Source organism: Haliotis asinina, chromosome 4 (assembly GCF_037392515.1).
Source record: "Haliotis asinina isolate JCU_RB_2024 chromosome 4, JCU_Hal_asi_v2, whole genome shotgun sequence".
Lineage (NCBI taxonomy): Eukaryota > Metazoa > Mollusca > Gastropoda > Lepetellida > Haliotidae > Haliotis > Haliotis asinina.
In genome coordinates, this window is record NC_090283.1 from 7,872,006 (window position 1) to 7,888,580 (window position 16,575).

At 45.4% G+C, this 16,575-nt stretch overlaps 1 protein-coding gene across 1 annotated transcript in view; it reads left to right on the forward strand.

The window, feature by feature from the left end:
• The first annotated feature begins 1,441 nt into the window (after positions 1–1,441).
• Positions 1,442–16,575, forward strand: part of LOC137280727 (uncharacterized protein DDB_G0290301-like) — a 30,126-nt gene continuing 14,992 nt past the window's right edge. Inside the window, exons 1-3 of the mRNA XM_067811949.1 lie at positions 1,442–1,680; positions 2,808–2,882; positions 3,019–3,077. Coding sequence (XP_067668050.1) covers positions 1,442–1,680; positions 2,808–2,882; positions 3,019–3,077 — 373 coding nt within the window. The remainder of the gene's footprint in view (positions 1,681–2,807; positions 2,883–3,018; positions 3,078–16,575) is intronic.

The following is a 16,575-nucleotide window of genomic DNA, read 5'->3' on the forward strand; positions in this document are numbered from 1 at the left end:
TTTGGAAGAACATGAGCCGACTCATGACAAACGTCAACGTCCAAACGTCATACCATACAGCTCTTGCTATGTACTATGTGCACAGAGTTAATGTAACTTTCCCATCCTTACGCGGTGCCAATTCACCGCTGGGTTGTCTGGGAGACATTGTCACATTACTTAGTACTAAGTTTTGACTGCACGGTACTGAACCCGCAGCTAGGTGTTTGCACGTGTTCGTGTGGTCCCCACCTGGTAATATACCAACGAATTCGTGGATTCAGATTGATGTACTGTAAATTAGGGTTTGTGACAACACTGAAAGAGTCACACAAAGTTGACCTCTAGCTAGATCCTGCCACCTCATCCTCGCTGGACCACTAGCCGCACAAGTTTGTGTACTGTTTACTAGGGGTTCAGACAACACTGAGTCTGTAACACAAAGTTGACTCGAAGGTCTTTACACCCAGTCACAGGTGAGCTCTCCTGGTGGGATCGATCAGCACATATATTAACACTTTGCTTCCCACCTCAAGCTGAAAGGCAATAGATATAGGGATGCTATTAAAAATACTTTACAGATTTGTCCTTAACGCAGATGTTTATATATTAGATTATCCTCATGGATCCACCTGCAGGAACTGTTCACCCAGATGTACTGATATGTTGAGATATTGTTCCTCACCGATTAAGTGTAGCCGAAATTTTCTGGGTTGTAATATGATGCCTGTCTCGCTGCTTTGGAGATGACTGCAAACTTTGTCCAGAGGCCTGTCTTAAGAACAAACCAACCAAAACAACAGTTCTTGTGGCAATTGTTGTATCCAAGGACAGAATGGACAACCCTGTCAACTATCCTGCAAGAACTGGCCGGGAGGTGCTTGTAATCCTAGTTCCAAGATATGTATTCAACGTAAATGTTTGATTAGGCCAACGACTAAAACGCAACAATGCCACCATCTTCTTAAGATACGTTTGTGTTGGACGTGTCTCAGTATTTATGATGCTGAAAGGACAGTACTTGTTCAAGGATAATTTGTTCGAAAATACAGACGTCACACCTTGCTGGGTCTGAATGTGTATGATTTCACAGTTTCCTGCAATAATTAAAGTATATGTAAGATTTTTTTAGTCAGCACCGTGTATGTTCTGTGACTAGGACTGTCGGCTGGATGGATGCTTCTTCTTAGAGTTGACATAGCTTGCATATTGGTGATTATATGTTCCGTCGTTGCCTTCGCCTATAGAAAAGTTGGTATATATAATATTTATTCTGAAAACAGTATGTTATGTTTATTATATTAATCATACTTGATAGAATAAGATACTTGTGCATTATTGTATTGATCATGTGTATATTTCAGGGATCACCAAATAGATGAGTCAATACTTACAGAGTGATCAAGGCAACTGGAAACAGGAGAGTACTGCCCAGTGCATCGGTACTGGGATATAGATGATTATGATAAAGTATCTCAACAGCAAGGGCAGCAACATAGACCGTGAGAGGAAGGAGATTACCATGAAGTCTCTCAGTAGAGAGGACAGCGAAAAGGATGGGCAGAGGAAGACGATTACGATGCAGTATCTCAGCGGAAAGCAAAGACACCAACTTGGACCCGCAGTGGAAGAAGACAACAGTGACTTTGCACTTACTGCTTGGCCGACTTCTTTCCTGGGCCATACGGCAGAGAAGATAATGTCAGCATCTCTGTACTACCTGAGATTCCTTTCCCAGGGCACAGGATGCAGAACAATGGAGATAACACACTGAATCGTTCCAGTCATGCACTCCCGTAATGTGGGATCTGTTTGTTGATGATCCGGGAATTGTGTGAAACACCTAGAGTAGCAATAGAATATATCTCATTACCCAAAATTCAGATACATCACTTTGAAGGTACCTAGTTTTCAAACCATAACCTTGCAGAAACCATTCATCCCTTGTCATCGATGAATAATTAGATATCTTCCATTGCTACTCTAGGTCTTCCATTCAGTTGTTGGTATATATGTGACTACAGTATAGTCTTCAAGAAAAAAATGTCTTCCTTTGCAGTGATTTCAGTTGCCTTCAGGAATAGAATTTGTAAATTTTCTTTCGTATGGTATCACATATGTTGTTTTCAAAAAGCGTCCACAGACAAACGTGTTTAAGTAACTTTGGTTTCCATTCAACAATGGGACTAGTTACAAGAGATGTTTTCATCCTTGAAATCGCCCAAGGGGAAACCTTACCTGCTCACACCTGCACTGGATACCACACACTCTATTCCTACACAGAGAGAACTTACTCAATCCAGTACTGAATCTGGCACCCATTATGTCTTCTTAGAGAAAGGGTTTCGGAAAACATAACTTGCTCGCATTAGCACATGAGACTACATCCATTACATCTATTAAGAGAAAGGTATTGAGAAAACCTAACATCAGTACCTAATACCATTTCTTAAAAATAGGAAAATCCTTTTCACAACGTTTGATGGCAGTTTGTAAAGCACTGATTATGTCATACTAACACTGCCTGTATTGTCTACAATGCCTGTTCTCTCTTCACCAATGAGCTTTTACTTTAGACGACAGGGTTACATTAACCCCAATACAAATATGCCACTCAAAACCTATACAAAATATGTCCAGGGACTGTGATGTATAAATACATCTGAGAATGCATGTAGAGATCATGTCCGTGATATTGATGTCGTTAGTACACAACCGTTTGTATTAGAATGAGGCACACATTGGCTGTGTTTTCCGACCTTTGCCATGGGAAGTTGAAACCACAGTGAAACTATGACATCCACAAAACACTTGCTCTGTGTTGCCAGAAACACCCGAAACTTAAGTTCAGCAGTGTTCATCTCCCATCTCCCCATACAGTTGAAGCCCATCTCAATGGACAGGTACGTTTGTATTTGGACAACAATCATTACTCACCCATTGATTTGACACTCGCTTATAACTGAAATCGCGAAATCGATTAATCTGAGGCTTAGTGTCACAGTAACTTACTAAAATGATGTGTTTTTACGATTTTAGGAGGGCAATGGATGTTCGCGTGATACTGATTGTAGCTGTGAGGCTTTTGTCAACACAAGGTAGCTTTTATATTCATTGGCTATTTTGCATCAGTTAAAGGCAAAAAAATTACATTTGTTGTGGAGACGAATGTCTTTCTGTGCTTCCAGTGAAGTCAGTTGTGAAAACATATTTCCTTTCATTGTGTATTCTGTTGGTTTAGTTAATTTGTTGGTTTGGATTAATTTCGAGTGCACTGCTGGGCATAAAACAGTAACATGAAGTATTATCTAAACTTGTACTCAAATGTATAATCAGCTGTAAGAAATTATGCTTATGCTTGTGTACAATGAACGTATCTTCTTTTACAGCTGATAAGTGCATGGAGGATCAACAGTGCGCAAACTGCTCAAGTAGTATAGGGAATGGGGGTTTTAAAACACTTTAAAAAAAAAGTCTCTACAACGCCTTATTTACTAAATAAGGCGTTGGTTGGGCCCTTAGCTCTTGCTACTATTACCCCTACTACAAAAAAGTTGGCGGTAATTACTGTGCCTATGTCACGTTTATATCGATGAAACAGTTTAACGTGAACCGCCTATGATCTCTTTGGTGTTCATAATAAAGGCTTGTTGGGCTTTTTGTATCCCCTGTTCTATGTACTTTTTTTTCTCGTCCTCGCTGATAGCAGACTTACGAGACTTGGATCGAATATCTTGTTTCATTCCGTTATATTTTTTGAGTTCAGAGAGGATTGAACGAAACTCCTCTTCTGAGATCTTACTATCAGAGAGTGCCGTGGAAATACGCTCACTCACTGTGTTGAGCTTTGATTCGGCCAGAATCCTGATCTCGTCGTGTTTCAATACCTTACGATGCAGTCTGCGTGATACCAACTTAAGCGCCAACCCGAACACCCCTGCCACCCCAGCTGTTATTTCAATACCTAGCACTATAGGTGCAGCCACGATGGTAGCTAACAACCCAACACCTGCCGCCCCTAGTCCCATGCTGGTTGCGATAAGGGTAGTGTCAGCCCCGTCCACGATATTGAAAGCTCTATGGTACTTTTTACATAGTGCTTTCCGCGTGTCACGCTCATGTTCTAGTTGGCGTTTCACATCACATAACTGCCTCAAGCGGAACCCATCTACGGTTTCCAGCGTCTTCGCTACTTCCTCTACGACTGGGTACAGGCCCATCCTATAATATATATTTTGAAAGATATTTTAATTGGGTTTCAGTTAATATTCTATCAATGAATTTGAAGTCTACAAGTTCTAGATTACTACTCAGGGTAATAGGTGAGAGGCTAATAGACTTTCCTGTTGTAATAAAAACCCCACTGAGGCTTATTAAGCGGTTTATAGGACCCCCGTGGGTATCCTGTTGTATAACAATACGACAATATTTGTTTGCGTGTTCGTCAAACCAGTGTATTGACACCCCGGGTAAAAATTGGTGTACTCTTGAGGTGTTTTCCTTGTCTAAATAAAAGAAGACTTCTATGATGAGTGTGAAAGGGGAGAATATTCTACCAACAAGATCCATATAAGGATTATTGCTAAATATTAATTTATTTTTTATTCCAGACTTTAACCTATTTTTTTCGGTATCAGTAGTTTTCATGAGTACTGATTCCTCCGGAATGAAATCCCCGACCCAGATACCGTTGTTCCTAATCTTAGAGATCTGCCACGTATCTGCGTTTATTGTGATATAAGGTGAGGCGAGTGTTAAGTTGATCAGCCATTTGGGCTCTTTTAAATCTGATAACGACACCAGTCTGTACACGTTGTCTTTGAAGTGCAGGATATATAAGGTGTCTTCCTCACCAGGCTGATCGAATCCCTCCGTATCTCCTAGGTCGTTAAGCGTAGTGTTGGGATGATGACTGGTCATTATTATACTATTACGATATAATTTCCAACTGGTTTTCTGATAATAGTTCAGGGGTGAACTTCATACCCATGAAGTGTATGTTGTCAGGCAGGAAGATATTGGTTAGTGATATCTTGTTTTCCACGATCACGTTGACACCCTGCAGACTGGTGTTGGAGCCGACACCCATCCGCGCGTAAACGTTGCAAACTTGATACTGGTGTCGTTTCCCCCACCCGAGTTTGATCCCCTTCACGATCTCGACATCATTTCCCGATGGTTCCCCTAGGTAGACTTTGATGATCAGTGTTGAGTTTGCCGGTAGACTCTCTAGTATACTGACCACGCCTTCGAATTCAGACACCAACTGCAATTTCACGTTTTGTATGGCCGGTTTACTCGATAGCATGTGGGCTGCCATAGTGTCGAGTGGGCTGACGACTACGCTACGTCTCTGAGTTGGGACGTAAGCCACGAGCAGGGTTCCATTGTTCACGACTTTGTTTAGGTGGTTGTCTTTGTTATCCGTGAACACGTAGGGAGAGACGAGTCTAATATTGAGAAACCAGTCGTTATCGGGTAACAACACCCACTTGTCATCTTCGGTGAAGACGAGCATATATGGCTTGTTTCGGGCGACGGTAGTGCTCTCAACATCGTCTAAGTCGAACAGTTTACCCCCGACCGATGGGTATATTATCCAGTTATTACCGGTGTTGACAAGGGCGTACTTAGTGTTGACTGTTGCTCTTGTGGTATCTACTATATCACTTAGGGCTCCACCGGAGGTGACTTCAACGCGTTTGTAAATGTTGTTTTTCAGTTGAAAGGCGTACGATTTACCATCTACTCCGGGAGCGTCGAAACCGCGCGTGTCTCCGAGGTCGGAGATCCCGATATTGACGCATTTTTTCACTCCGGGCCCTTGTGCGCTGGTCATTTTACATGAAGCGTTAAGCTGAGGTATCCTATATTTACAGGATTATGATTTATATCTAACACCGATATTATCAGCTCAGGTATGTTGCCCTGGATTAATCTCTTATACTGCCGTGGTGAAAACGACTCGGTTCTACCGTCGTTGTATTTCTCAGTTTTCACCGGCACTGCTCTCAGTATAGTGGAAGGGTGACCTCCTTGAATGTTGTACGTTGTGCTCACCTGACCGAGATGAATGTACAGCTCTCGGTACGGTACTAGATCGAGTAACTTCGTGCCTGTGACGGTTGTTGTTGGTTTTATCTCGTCAGGAGACATACCGAGCATCCTTGCTAATGGTCGGCCGAGCCTCAAAGGGTTTCTTCCATTGTTGATTAACACCACTGTGCCGTTTGAGTCGTTCATTTTGAGTTCAGCTCCCAGGGGTTTGAAGACCTCGTCGTTTAGAGAGCACACGCTGTAGTAGCCGTCAGTTATCTGACTGCGAGTTCCACTGACGAACAGCTTATTGTTGCTGATATTAATGTTAGTCCATTGCGGTAGGTAGGTGATATCGCAGAGTGCGACTTCGAGTTGACCTGACGTGTTATCGATCGCGTGCGTCAGCTGAACGGCCTCACCGCTCGTTATTCCAGGAAGTGTTATGTACATGTTAGAGTATATATGCTCATTATATAATAGTTTTAAAATGTATTCCCCTGGTGTGTTTTACCCTAAACTGGATGTAGATTTCTCCCCCATGAAGATCGTGGTTGCTCCTGGGTTGTATTTCAATGCCCAGTTTTTAGATGTGTTCGATCAGTATAAGCTTTCGGTGACTAACATCAAGGCAGTCCACGCTTGGTTCAACAACCCTATGCAGTTCTGGCAGAATCAATTAAACTTTGCCGTGTGGTGCGCTACAACGGGGTGTGGTGTGACATTGACCGACACTCGGCGTGGACCGCTGAGTCAGTCTGTGTTCAAATTCCACGTGTACTACCAGGTCAGACGTATCCTTAAAGAGATCAGAGCCCCCCTCCCACAGGACAAAGCGTGGGACGCAACAAACAACCCGTACGATAGACGTGCCTACGAACGTATTTGCAATGAATTCGAAATGAACCCGAAGACGGATTGGCGTTTGCCGGGGCCGAACCACGGGTTGGGTATTCCTTATGATGGGTGGCGACCAGTGAAAGAAGTCAGTGATTTACTGAAACGACATGATTTACTACGCCAGGACTTTGCTTTGTCGAGTAATGAATGGAGGGATGATCGTATGAACTTTAAAGGTGGGGTTGCTTTCATAGTCCAGAAAGTGGAGCAGTCAACCTCAGACGGGTGGAAAATGTTCATGCTGGACACGTCGAAAGGATTCACTCGTGCCGGGGTAGTCAGGTTGAACGACTCGATTCGAACGTACGTGTGGGCGCTGTTGGGTGCGCAGTCGATGACGCGTTCCAACATCATCGGTAAGGGAACTGCTTACGACGCTCAGACACAGTTCGTTGCCAACGTTGAGGATGCTATCAATTCTCCAGTTGATCTCCCGCGGGCCATCGACCGTTACCAAAACGTGTTAGAATACGCCAGATCGAAAGTTAATTACGTGTTCGGCGTGGGGCTGTACATGGCTCCGAGTGATATGCAACTGAGAGTAAAAAAAGTGGTGGGTTATAACAACACAATAGTCATAGCCACGGCGGACCAAAAGTTGGGTATCAACCCCGATATTAACGCCCCCTATATCCCACACATCCCACCACGTGAAACGGGTATAGTTGCGCCGCCCCCGGAGCCTAAAGTTCATGTGTCCACCACACACCCTCATGTGCATGTGGGGGTACAGCAGCATATTGATAATAAAACAGCCCTAGTGGTTAGTGGGGTAGCTTTGGGACTTATTTGGTTAAAGATTTCTTAGCCGCTACGTACACCAGACCCGCCACGGCTGCCCACAGGTTTTGACTGAGCCACATGGCAGTTTTAGACAGAGCGCTCAACAACCACGAGACGATGCTACCCAGGATGCCGGGAAGGGCTTCGGCGGCTTTACCAGCCAGTTTAGCTAGGCCTTCCCCGAGTTTTTTAATCCAGTCTTTAACACCCCCACCGCCACTTGGAGTTCCGCCGCCGCCAGGTGTGGGGGGTGTGGGGGTTCCTCCCACCAGTGACACCACGAGGGTTGATATGATGAAACCCAATGCAGTCAGAATACTGGCGATGGTGATCCCTTGTTCCCGGAACAATATCCGAATCCTGTTGGCTAAAGTTGTATCCTCATTCAGTATTCTATCGATTGTTTCCCGAATACGACTGATCTGGGATCGAAGCTGTTCACGATTCGAGGAAGCGGATTCCAATCGTGTACGTCTCTCGTCTTCTAAATCGCGTAGTCGTTCATTGATACGACGCTTCATATCATCGTTTTCAGTTTCGTTGAGTTTGGTTTTTTCCCTAGCGATGTGCTCGTCGATTTCGTTCAGTTTCCCCATGTTGTTCACGAGTTCTCCACGCACGCGTTTCACGGCTTCGTCTAAGCCGCGCAGTTCCCTTACCGGAAAGTCAAACCCCGGTAACGGTTTGTCCCAGTAGGTGCTCAACAGTTTTTCTATGCTGTCTGAGGCTTCTGTAGCACGCTGTGGTGTTATTTCATCTCTAGTGGTGAGGTGGGATCTGGTAGCTTGCAGATCTTCTTTAACGGCCTTAGGTATTGCACCACCGTAATCATTCATGTTTAGATTTTTACGGATAAATTCAACACCATAGCGGCTGGCTAGAGTTGACAAGGCCAGTGGTTTTTTATTGCTCTTGTTAAAGAGGTCAACCCCTGGGTCAGACTTAAGGCGTAGAACACCCTTTGTATCAATAAAAAAATCCTTATGGTATCGACCCTGTGGTTCAACGTAGTTTTTATCTCTTCTTAAACTTTCGAAATAATCATTTACCGGTGTTTCCAAGAGTTCTTGGTTCAATGGTGAACTAGTAAATGAGGTCTCCTGCTCATCATCGAATGCCTGGGCACTAGCGCCCGGCATCTCCGTCATATCTATATCTTCATCCATTAGTATTAAAAATATATTTCTTTTATATAACAATGTACGGCAGAAAATTAGATCCTTTCAGAAGATTGAGAGAGCCATTAGGTGCCAGAGCCGTGCGCCAGTCGGTGACCATCACCAACAATCCCAGCAAGATAGACCAGAATCAAACTCTGCTGGTTAGATTTCCAAACCTTGGTGAGAATGACCTCATTGTACCAGGCACTGTTCGACTGGCGTTCAATATCACGTTGACCTCCGACAACGACAAACGCGAGCTAGTGCGGAACGTGGGTCGAGCTATCATCAAGAAAACGACCGTCAAGATCAGCGGTAACGAGGTGCTGAGCATCGACGACAGCGACGTGTTTCACTGCTACAAGGATCTCTGGAAAAGCGAGAGAGAACGAGTCAATGATGTGTACCAGGGTATCAGCAAATCAACCCGGGCGCGCATAGGGTACGTCTTCACGACAGACCAGCAAGACAAGCTATCGGACGGTGAAAAGGCCATCGCTCTAGCATACGGGAATCGATTCTGCGTGCCGCTCGACTTCGAGTTGCTCACGGGACACGCGCCGTTTTACCAGGCCGCGCTGGGTGATAGGCTCGAATACGAGCTCACGTTTAACGACTATAGCAAAGTAGTGCGTACGCCGAACGGTGATGAGGCTAGTTATGCCATAGACAACATCTCTCTGGAGTTCGACATGGTCACTAGCCCGGAGCTGGCCAGGCAGGTTCGAAACCAGTACTCTGGGAAGATGGCTATCCTGTATGATCGCGTACTGAGGCATAGATCAGTCGTGCGAGATAAGAGCGACACTGTGTGGAATATCAACCTGAACGTGCCGGCGCGATCGATGAAAGGTATACTGGTCGTCCCCGTGGAGGATTACGAGCCATTCCGGAGGGACAGCGAGAAGTTTTTCAACCCCGAGATTGAAAAGGTGGAAGTGACCATCGAGGGCGTGCCCAACCAGCTGTTCAGTCATGGTATGAGGCCACACCAGCAGTGGGATGAGATAAAAAAGCTACCAGTGGGGGACTACATAACAAAGGACCTGGACCTCGGCTCCGTGCAGATCGGTGAATACCTGACCACCAAGTACGCCCTATGGTTGGACATGCGATCCACGGATGATGACAAACTGCACGGTAGCGGGCGCCGTATAGATAACGGCAGCGAAGGGATAACCATCCAGATTACTAAGAAGGCTCAAACCGCTGGTAAGTTGAAATTAAATCTGTACGTTATTATGGACGCGCAACTTAATATAGACAATGGGAGATTCGTGCAAGCCATCCACTGATGGGGGGTACCCCCCACACCCCCCAACAATAAACAAGACCCCCACACCCCCCTGGGGTTACCCACTGACCCACACTGCGCTATCATATGCGGGCAGACTGGCTGTGGGAAGACCGTTTTCGTGTTGGATATGTTGGAGGGTTACTACAAGGATGTGTTCGATAACATCGTTATCATGTGCCCTACTCTGAGCATGAATAAAACGTACGCGCGACCTTGGGTGATGACGGACCCGGACGTACACAAAATCGACCCTGGAACACGCCTGCAGGACTGGTTGAAAGCTCTTCACAAGAAATTTAAAGGGGAACCGACGCTGTTCATACTGGACGACTGCAGCGCTAATCGCGAGATAACAAAAAAGAGAGACATGCTATCGTACCTGGCCTTCTCCGGCCGGCATGCAAATCACAGCGTCTGGGTGCTAACGCAGAAGTTCAACTCGGTGTTGAAAGACCTCAGGGAGCAGACGCGATGGGTGGCCTTATTTCACTGCAAGGACAGGGATTCGTTTGAGGAGTGTTTGAGAGAGAACGATGTGATGAGTAAATTAGAACGGGAACGGGTGAAGAAACAGCTCGCTGAAACTAAACACGCTAAGCTCGTTCTAAAAACCGACCAACCAGTAGCATATATAGTATGCTAAGCAAAGCTAAGCAAAGCTAAGCAAAGCTAAGCAAAGCTATGATATTTGAAGTATTTGTCGTGTGCAACTTAACCTTCATTTCTCTGTGTTTTGTCTGCATCGGGTATTATATAGTTAAAACTAAATCTTGCTTGTTATATTATAAGATGGAGTGTGAGGAATTACTCGAACAGTTGGGGGGTACCCCCACTGGGGATTCCCCCAAGCGAGAGAAACTGGTGGCGTTGGCTGTTGGCGGCAAAGCCAAACATTACTTTGGAGACTACACTCCGGATAAAATTAATAAATTGTCAGCCGAAGAAATCGATAAGCTGTACGCTAGATACGAGTCCCGGCTCGGAGCAGAAATGACAAAGACAATAGGATCGGCTATGACCCAGATATACACCGGTATTGTATCACACTTCCTTCCCATTCCACCAGAGCGCCGACTTTACCTGTGGGAGGACCTCGAGAAAGACCCTTTTATCGAACACGCCGTGAGCTCTATCAGCTGCGGGCTGTACCACAAATATGGTATGTTGTTGGCTCCAGTGACGGCGGCGATTATCACAGCAAAACATTGCCAATTTGAGAGAAAGAATAATAATAATAGTATAGATGGATGCTGCACAGGAAACCCCAGTGGAACCAGTGAGGGAAACCCCTCCCGAGGTGATACCCCCCACACCTCCAACAGTGAGGGAAGTGACCCCTTCACAAACAGTAACCAGGCAGAAGAATCCTAAGAGAGTAGCTGCCGGTAAAAAACGGTGGTGTAACCAACATAAAGTGGCCAACCCAACCCGACTGTTGTTGGCTGTAGGTGTAACTGCTGCCTTGGCTATCTCGTGGTTATACGTGGGGGTACCCTCCCACAGTGAGCCACCACCCACCCACAACAGTGGGGGTATGGGGGTATCCCCCATGGTAGACCCGCATATCATGTTATAATTTTAATATTTTATATCATATACATAATGTCTGAGGGGAAAACGTTCGTCAACGATGCATACCACGCCACAGTGGTCGCCAGTCTAGCTGTAGGGTACGCTCGGTTGACTAAAATGGTGCTTAAACAACCAACTATCAAGCTAGATTTCAACCTGCAGGATATGGGTATGCTCATAATGAACCTTGGTATGGCGATGGCCACAAAAGACATCCTAGTAAAACAAGGAATAATACCTGATAATATAATGAAATAAATATAGGGATGGCCACGATAGCTATGATGGTCGGTGGGGCGTTAGTGAATGCCCTGGCATTTTCCGGGAGTAATTACCTCTTCTCGAAACTACGAGATGATGACGCGGCTGAAATACAGGAAGAAAGGAAGCGGCACGATCTCGCTACTGAGAAATTACAAAGGGCACAGGCCGAGTACGCTAAAAAACGCCTCCAGAGGATCGATTTTATTAACGAACAACTACAGCGTGAAAACCATGCCATTAAAACATTCTACGATGTCGATGAAGCAATGAAAGAATACTACCTACTAACTGGTAAACAATTGGAACCGCTCAATAAACCCACACTCGCTCAGTACTACACACCATCCAAGGGACAAATGAATCGTGAACTGGGCTTCATAGTGTTGGGTATAGCAGCTACTGCGTTGGTTGCGAAGCAATTAAACTAAAACACCTATATAAGTAAACATGAGACCCGCTCCATACCGATGCGAATATATACTTATGGGGAAGACCGAGGCCTGTGGTAGGAAATGCAGGAATCAGGGGTTCTGTTGTTTCCATATGGGAAGTCCTAACTACACGTGTTCTGTGTGTGGTATCGGGGTTAAAGGACACTACTGTCTATGTAAAGCTCACGGAGCGAACGTAGTCAGACATCAACTCATTTACGAGAATAAAAAAGGCTACATAAAAGAACGTAGGCGACTGCTCAAGATAGCCACTTAAGAGTTACCTCCCCTCACTGTGAACCAATTAGACATTAGTTCTCTTAGGTGTAAACACGATGTCTGCTGTAAGCGAGCTCAAGAGGGTCGCAAAACAGAGAGGTGTTATCGGGTATTCTAGAATGCGGAAGTCAGCATTGTTGAGATTACTAGGTTTAGAAGCCCCTCCTACGGTAAAACAATTAAAAGCTCAAGCAAAACAGCTTGGGCACACGGGTTATTCAAACCTGGGGAGAGCCGGGTTAACCGCATTGTTATCACATGCCCCCGTAGCACGTCCCACTGTAAAACAACTGAAAGCCGAGGCACACGATTTGGGTTTAGGCGGGTATTCCCGTATGAGAAAACCACAGCTTTTAGAATTATTACGGCAGAATAGAGCTATTGACCTACAGTTCGTGAGCACTGAGCGCGCTGTAGGTAACTATTTGAGAGGTTGGCGCATGCACGTTGATAGAAACATAGACATTATAGATATCAAGCCTCTGATAGCTGATAAGGTCAACCAGGAACTAAATAATCTAGGAAGTATCAAGTTTCAGATCACAGTGAAAATGTCGCTCGATAAGCAGGTTGGGAGTACCACTGAGTATGTTCAGCCTTACTTCCGAGGTAAACAAGAGGTCGTCACACATGCAGAGACCATTGACGCATCAATCGATACAAGTTTTCAGCAGATACGAGAACACCTAGAACGCTATACACACTTGGGGTCCGGGTGGGCTGTAGATAAAATCGATAATGTCTATCTAGACATAGCTAACTACGTGCCGTTCAGAGGCGGGTCATACCTAGCCTTGCCTCCCTACTATAGGAACAAACATGCCATAGTAAACGTTAAGAATAGAGGAAACGATTGCCTTAGGTTAGCTATCAGGTCAGCCTTATTTCCAGCTGGCAAGAATTCAGATAGGCTTTCTAGCTATCCCCAAGATGATGGGCTTAATTGGGATGGTATAGATGAACCCACCCCCATATCCCAGATCACTAAAGTAGAAAAACAGAATAATCTGGCTATAAATGTCTTTGGGCACGAAGGTAACACAACAATAGTACACAGGGTCAGCCCGGTGAAGGATCGCCAAGTTATCAATATATTCATGATCCAACTAGGTGAAAAGTATCACTACACGTGGATAAAACACTTTAGCAAGCTGTTGTATGACCAATCAGCATACAAAGGAAAGACCCACTTCTGTGAACGATGTCTACACGGTTTCAGTCGAGCTGATTTATTAGAATCCCACCGGGATGATTGTCAAGGTGTGGGGCAGACGGCCATACGAGTCGAAATGCCTAAGGAAGGTGAAAATATCCTAAAATTCAGTAACCACAAGAACCAAATGTCTGTACCTTATATTATATACGCCGACTTCGAAGCCTTAGTTGTGGGTGGGGATTCCCCCAGTGGGGGTAGCTTCACCCACAAGACACAAGAGCATAAAGCCTGTTCGTTTGGATACATTGTCGTCCGTTGTGACGGGGAAACGAAAGCTCCGGTAGTGTATAGGGGCCCTGACGCGGCTGAAAGGTTTCTAAAGTGTTTGCAGGAGGAAGAAAAAATTATTAGGAATACATTGTATAGAATCGCTCCCATGCGTATGACCCGAGCCGACAGGCTAGCTCACGCTAGTAGCACTAACTGTCACGTGTGCGACTCACCACTTAACGGTGATTCGGTGAGAGATCACTGTCACATAACTGGTAAGTATAGAGGCGCCGCTCACAACGCGTGCAACCTCAAGCTTAAAATCAACCCTAAGACAATAAACATCCCCGTTGTCTTTCACAACTTGAGAGGGTACGACTCACACTTGATCATGCAGGCCATCGCGAAAATCGATGGTAATATAACGTGCATCCCCAACAACATGGAGAGATACATCTCCTTCAGCTTAAACGGACTTAGGTTCATTGACTCGTTTCAGTTCCTCCTGTCGTCACTCGACAGTCTGGTCAAGGCCAACAATACCTTCCCTATCACCGATCGATACACAGACGCCGAGACTAGACCCCTGCTTATGAGGAAGGGTGTGTACCCCTATGAGTACATGGATAGTTGGGCCAAGTTCACCGAGACCAGACTACCCCCTATTGACTGCTTTTATAGCAAGCTGAATGAGGCGTCCGTCTCACGAGATGATTACTCGCACGCGACTAACGTATGGAATAAACTGGGTTGTAAGAACCTGGGTGATTATCACGACCTGTACTTGAGGACAGATGTACTGCTGTTAGCCGACGTGTTTGAAACGTTTCGGCAGACATGTTTAAAGCAGTATAAACTCGACCCCGCATGGTATTACACCAGCCCAGGTCTGTCGTGGGACGCCTTGCTTAAAAAGACCGGAGTTAATTTGGAATTGCTCACAGATTACGACATGCACCTATTCATTGAGAAAGGCTTGCGAGGTGGTATTTCCATGGCATCCAAACGATACGCGAAAGCAAATAATCAATACGTGAAAGGTTACGATCCTAACAAACCAACCAATCACATTCTATACCTCGACGCAAACAACCTGTACGGCTGGGCCATGAGCCAGTATCTACCTACAGGGGGATTCGAATGGGTACCCCACGTTGATGTTATGGAGGTTGCACCAGATTCGAACAAAGGGTATATCCTCGAAGTTCACTTAGAGTATCCCAAGGAATTACACACATCACACAACAGCTACCCCCTGGCCCCCGAACGTATGAGGGTTAACCCAGACTGGATGTCTGAGTACCAACATAACTTGTCAGGTGGGCGTGTGACAGACGTTGAAAAACTCGTGCCTAACTTAATGAATAAGACCAAGTACATCGTTCACTATCGCAACCTACAGCTGTACCTGTCGTTGGGTATGAGGCTGACCAAAATACACAGGGTGCTCATGTTCGACCAGAGCCCATGGATGGAGCCCTACATCAGAATGAACACAGACCTACGAAAAAAAGCAACCAGTGATTTTGAGAAAAATCTCTACAAGCTCATGAATAACTCGGTGTTTGGTAAGACTATGGAGAACCTGAGGAAACGCGTGACCGTGAAGCTGGTTAGATCAAGTGAGGAAGACAAGCTCAGGAAATTGATAGCCAGTCCGGCATTCAACCGTAGTAAGATATTCACAGACAACCTGGTTGCCCTACACATGAAGAAAAGCCACATAAAATTCAACCGGCCTGTTTACGTGGGGATGAGCATCCTCGATTTATCCAAACACCTGATGTACGACTTTTACTACAACGAGCTCAAGAAACAGTACGGCGACAGGTGTGAAGTACTGTACACTGACACGGATTCCCTGCTGATGGAGATTCAAACCGAGGACGTGTACGAGGACATGAAAAAACACCTCGATTTATACGACACCAGCGATTATCCTAAGACCCATACCCTACACAGTACGGTAAATAAAAAGGTCCTAGGTAAGATGAAGGACGAGTGTGCTGGCACACCCATAGCCGAGTACATAGGTTTGAGACCTAAGATGTACTCCATACTGAAAGCCGACAATAGTGAGATCCGGAAGGCTAAGGGGGTTAAGAAGTATGTGGTGAAACAACACATCAAACACGCCAGATTCAAGGAAGCCCTGTTCAAGACCCGTACCTTTAGACATAAAATGAACACACTTAGAAGTGATGGACATAAGATATACGGACTGACTATAAACAAGACGTCCCTGTCGCCTATGGACACGAAACGTTGGATAGCTATTGATGGGATAAACACATACGCGTATGGACATGAAAAAAATTGAGGCTATTTACTACAGCCCGCGTGGGTACTGGAAAGGAGCTAGCGCAGTAGATAAGCTAGCTAAACTAGCGCGAGTACCCCCGGAGGAAGCCAAAGCGTGGCTTGAAAAACAAGCCCTGTGGCAGATCT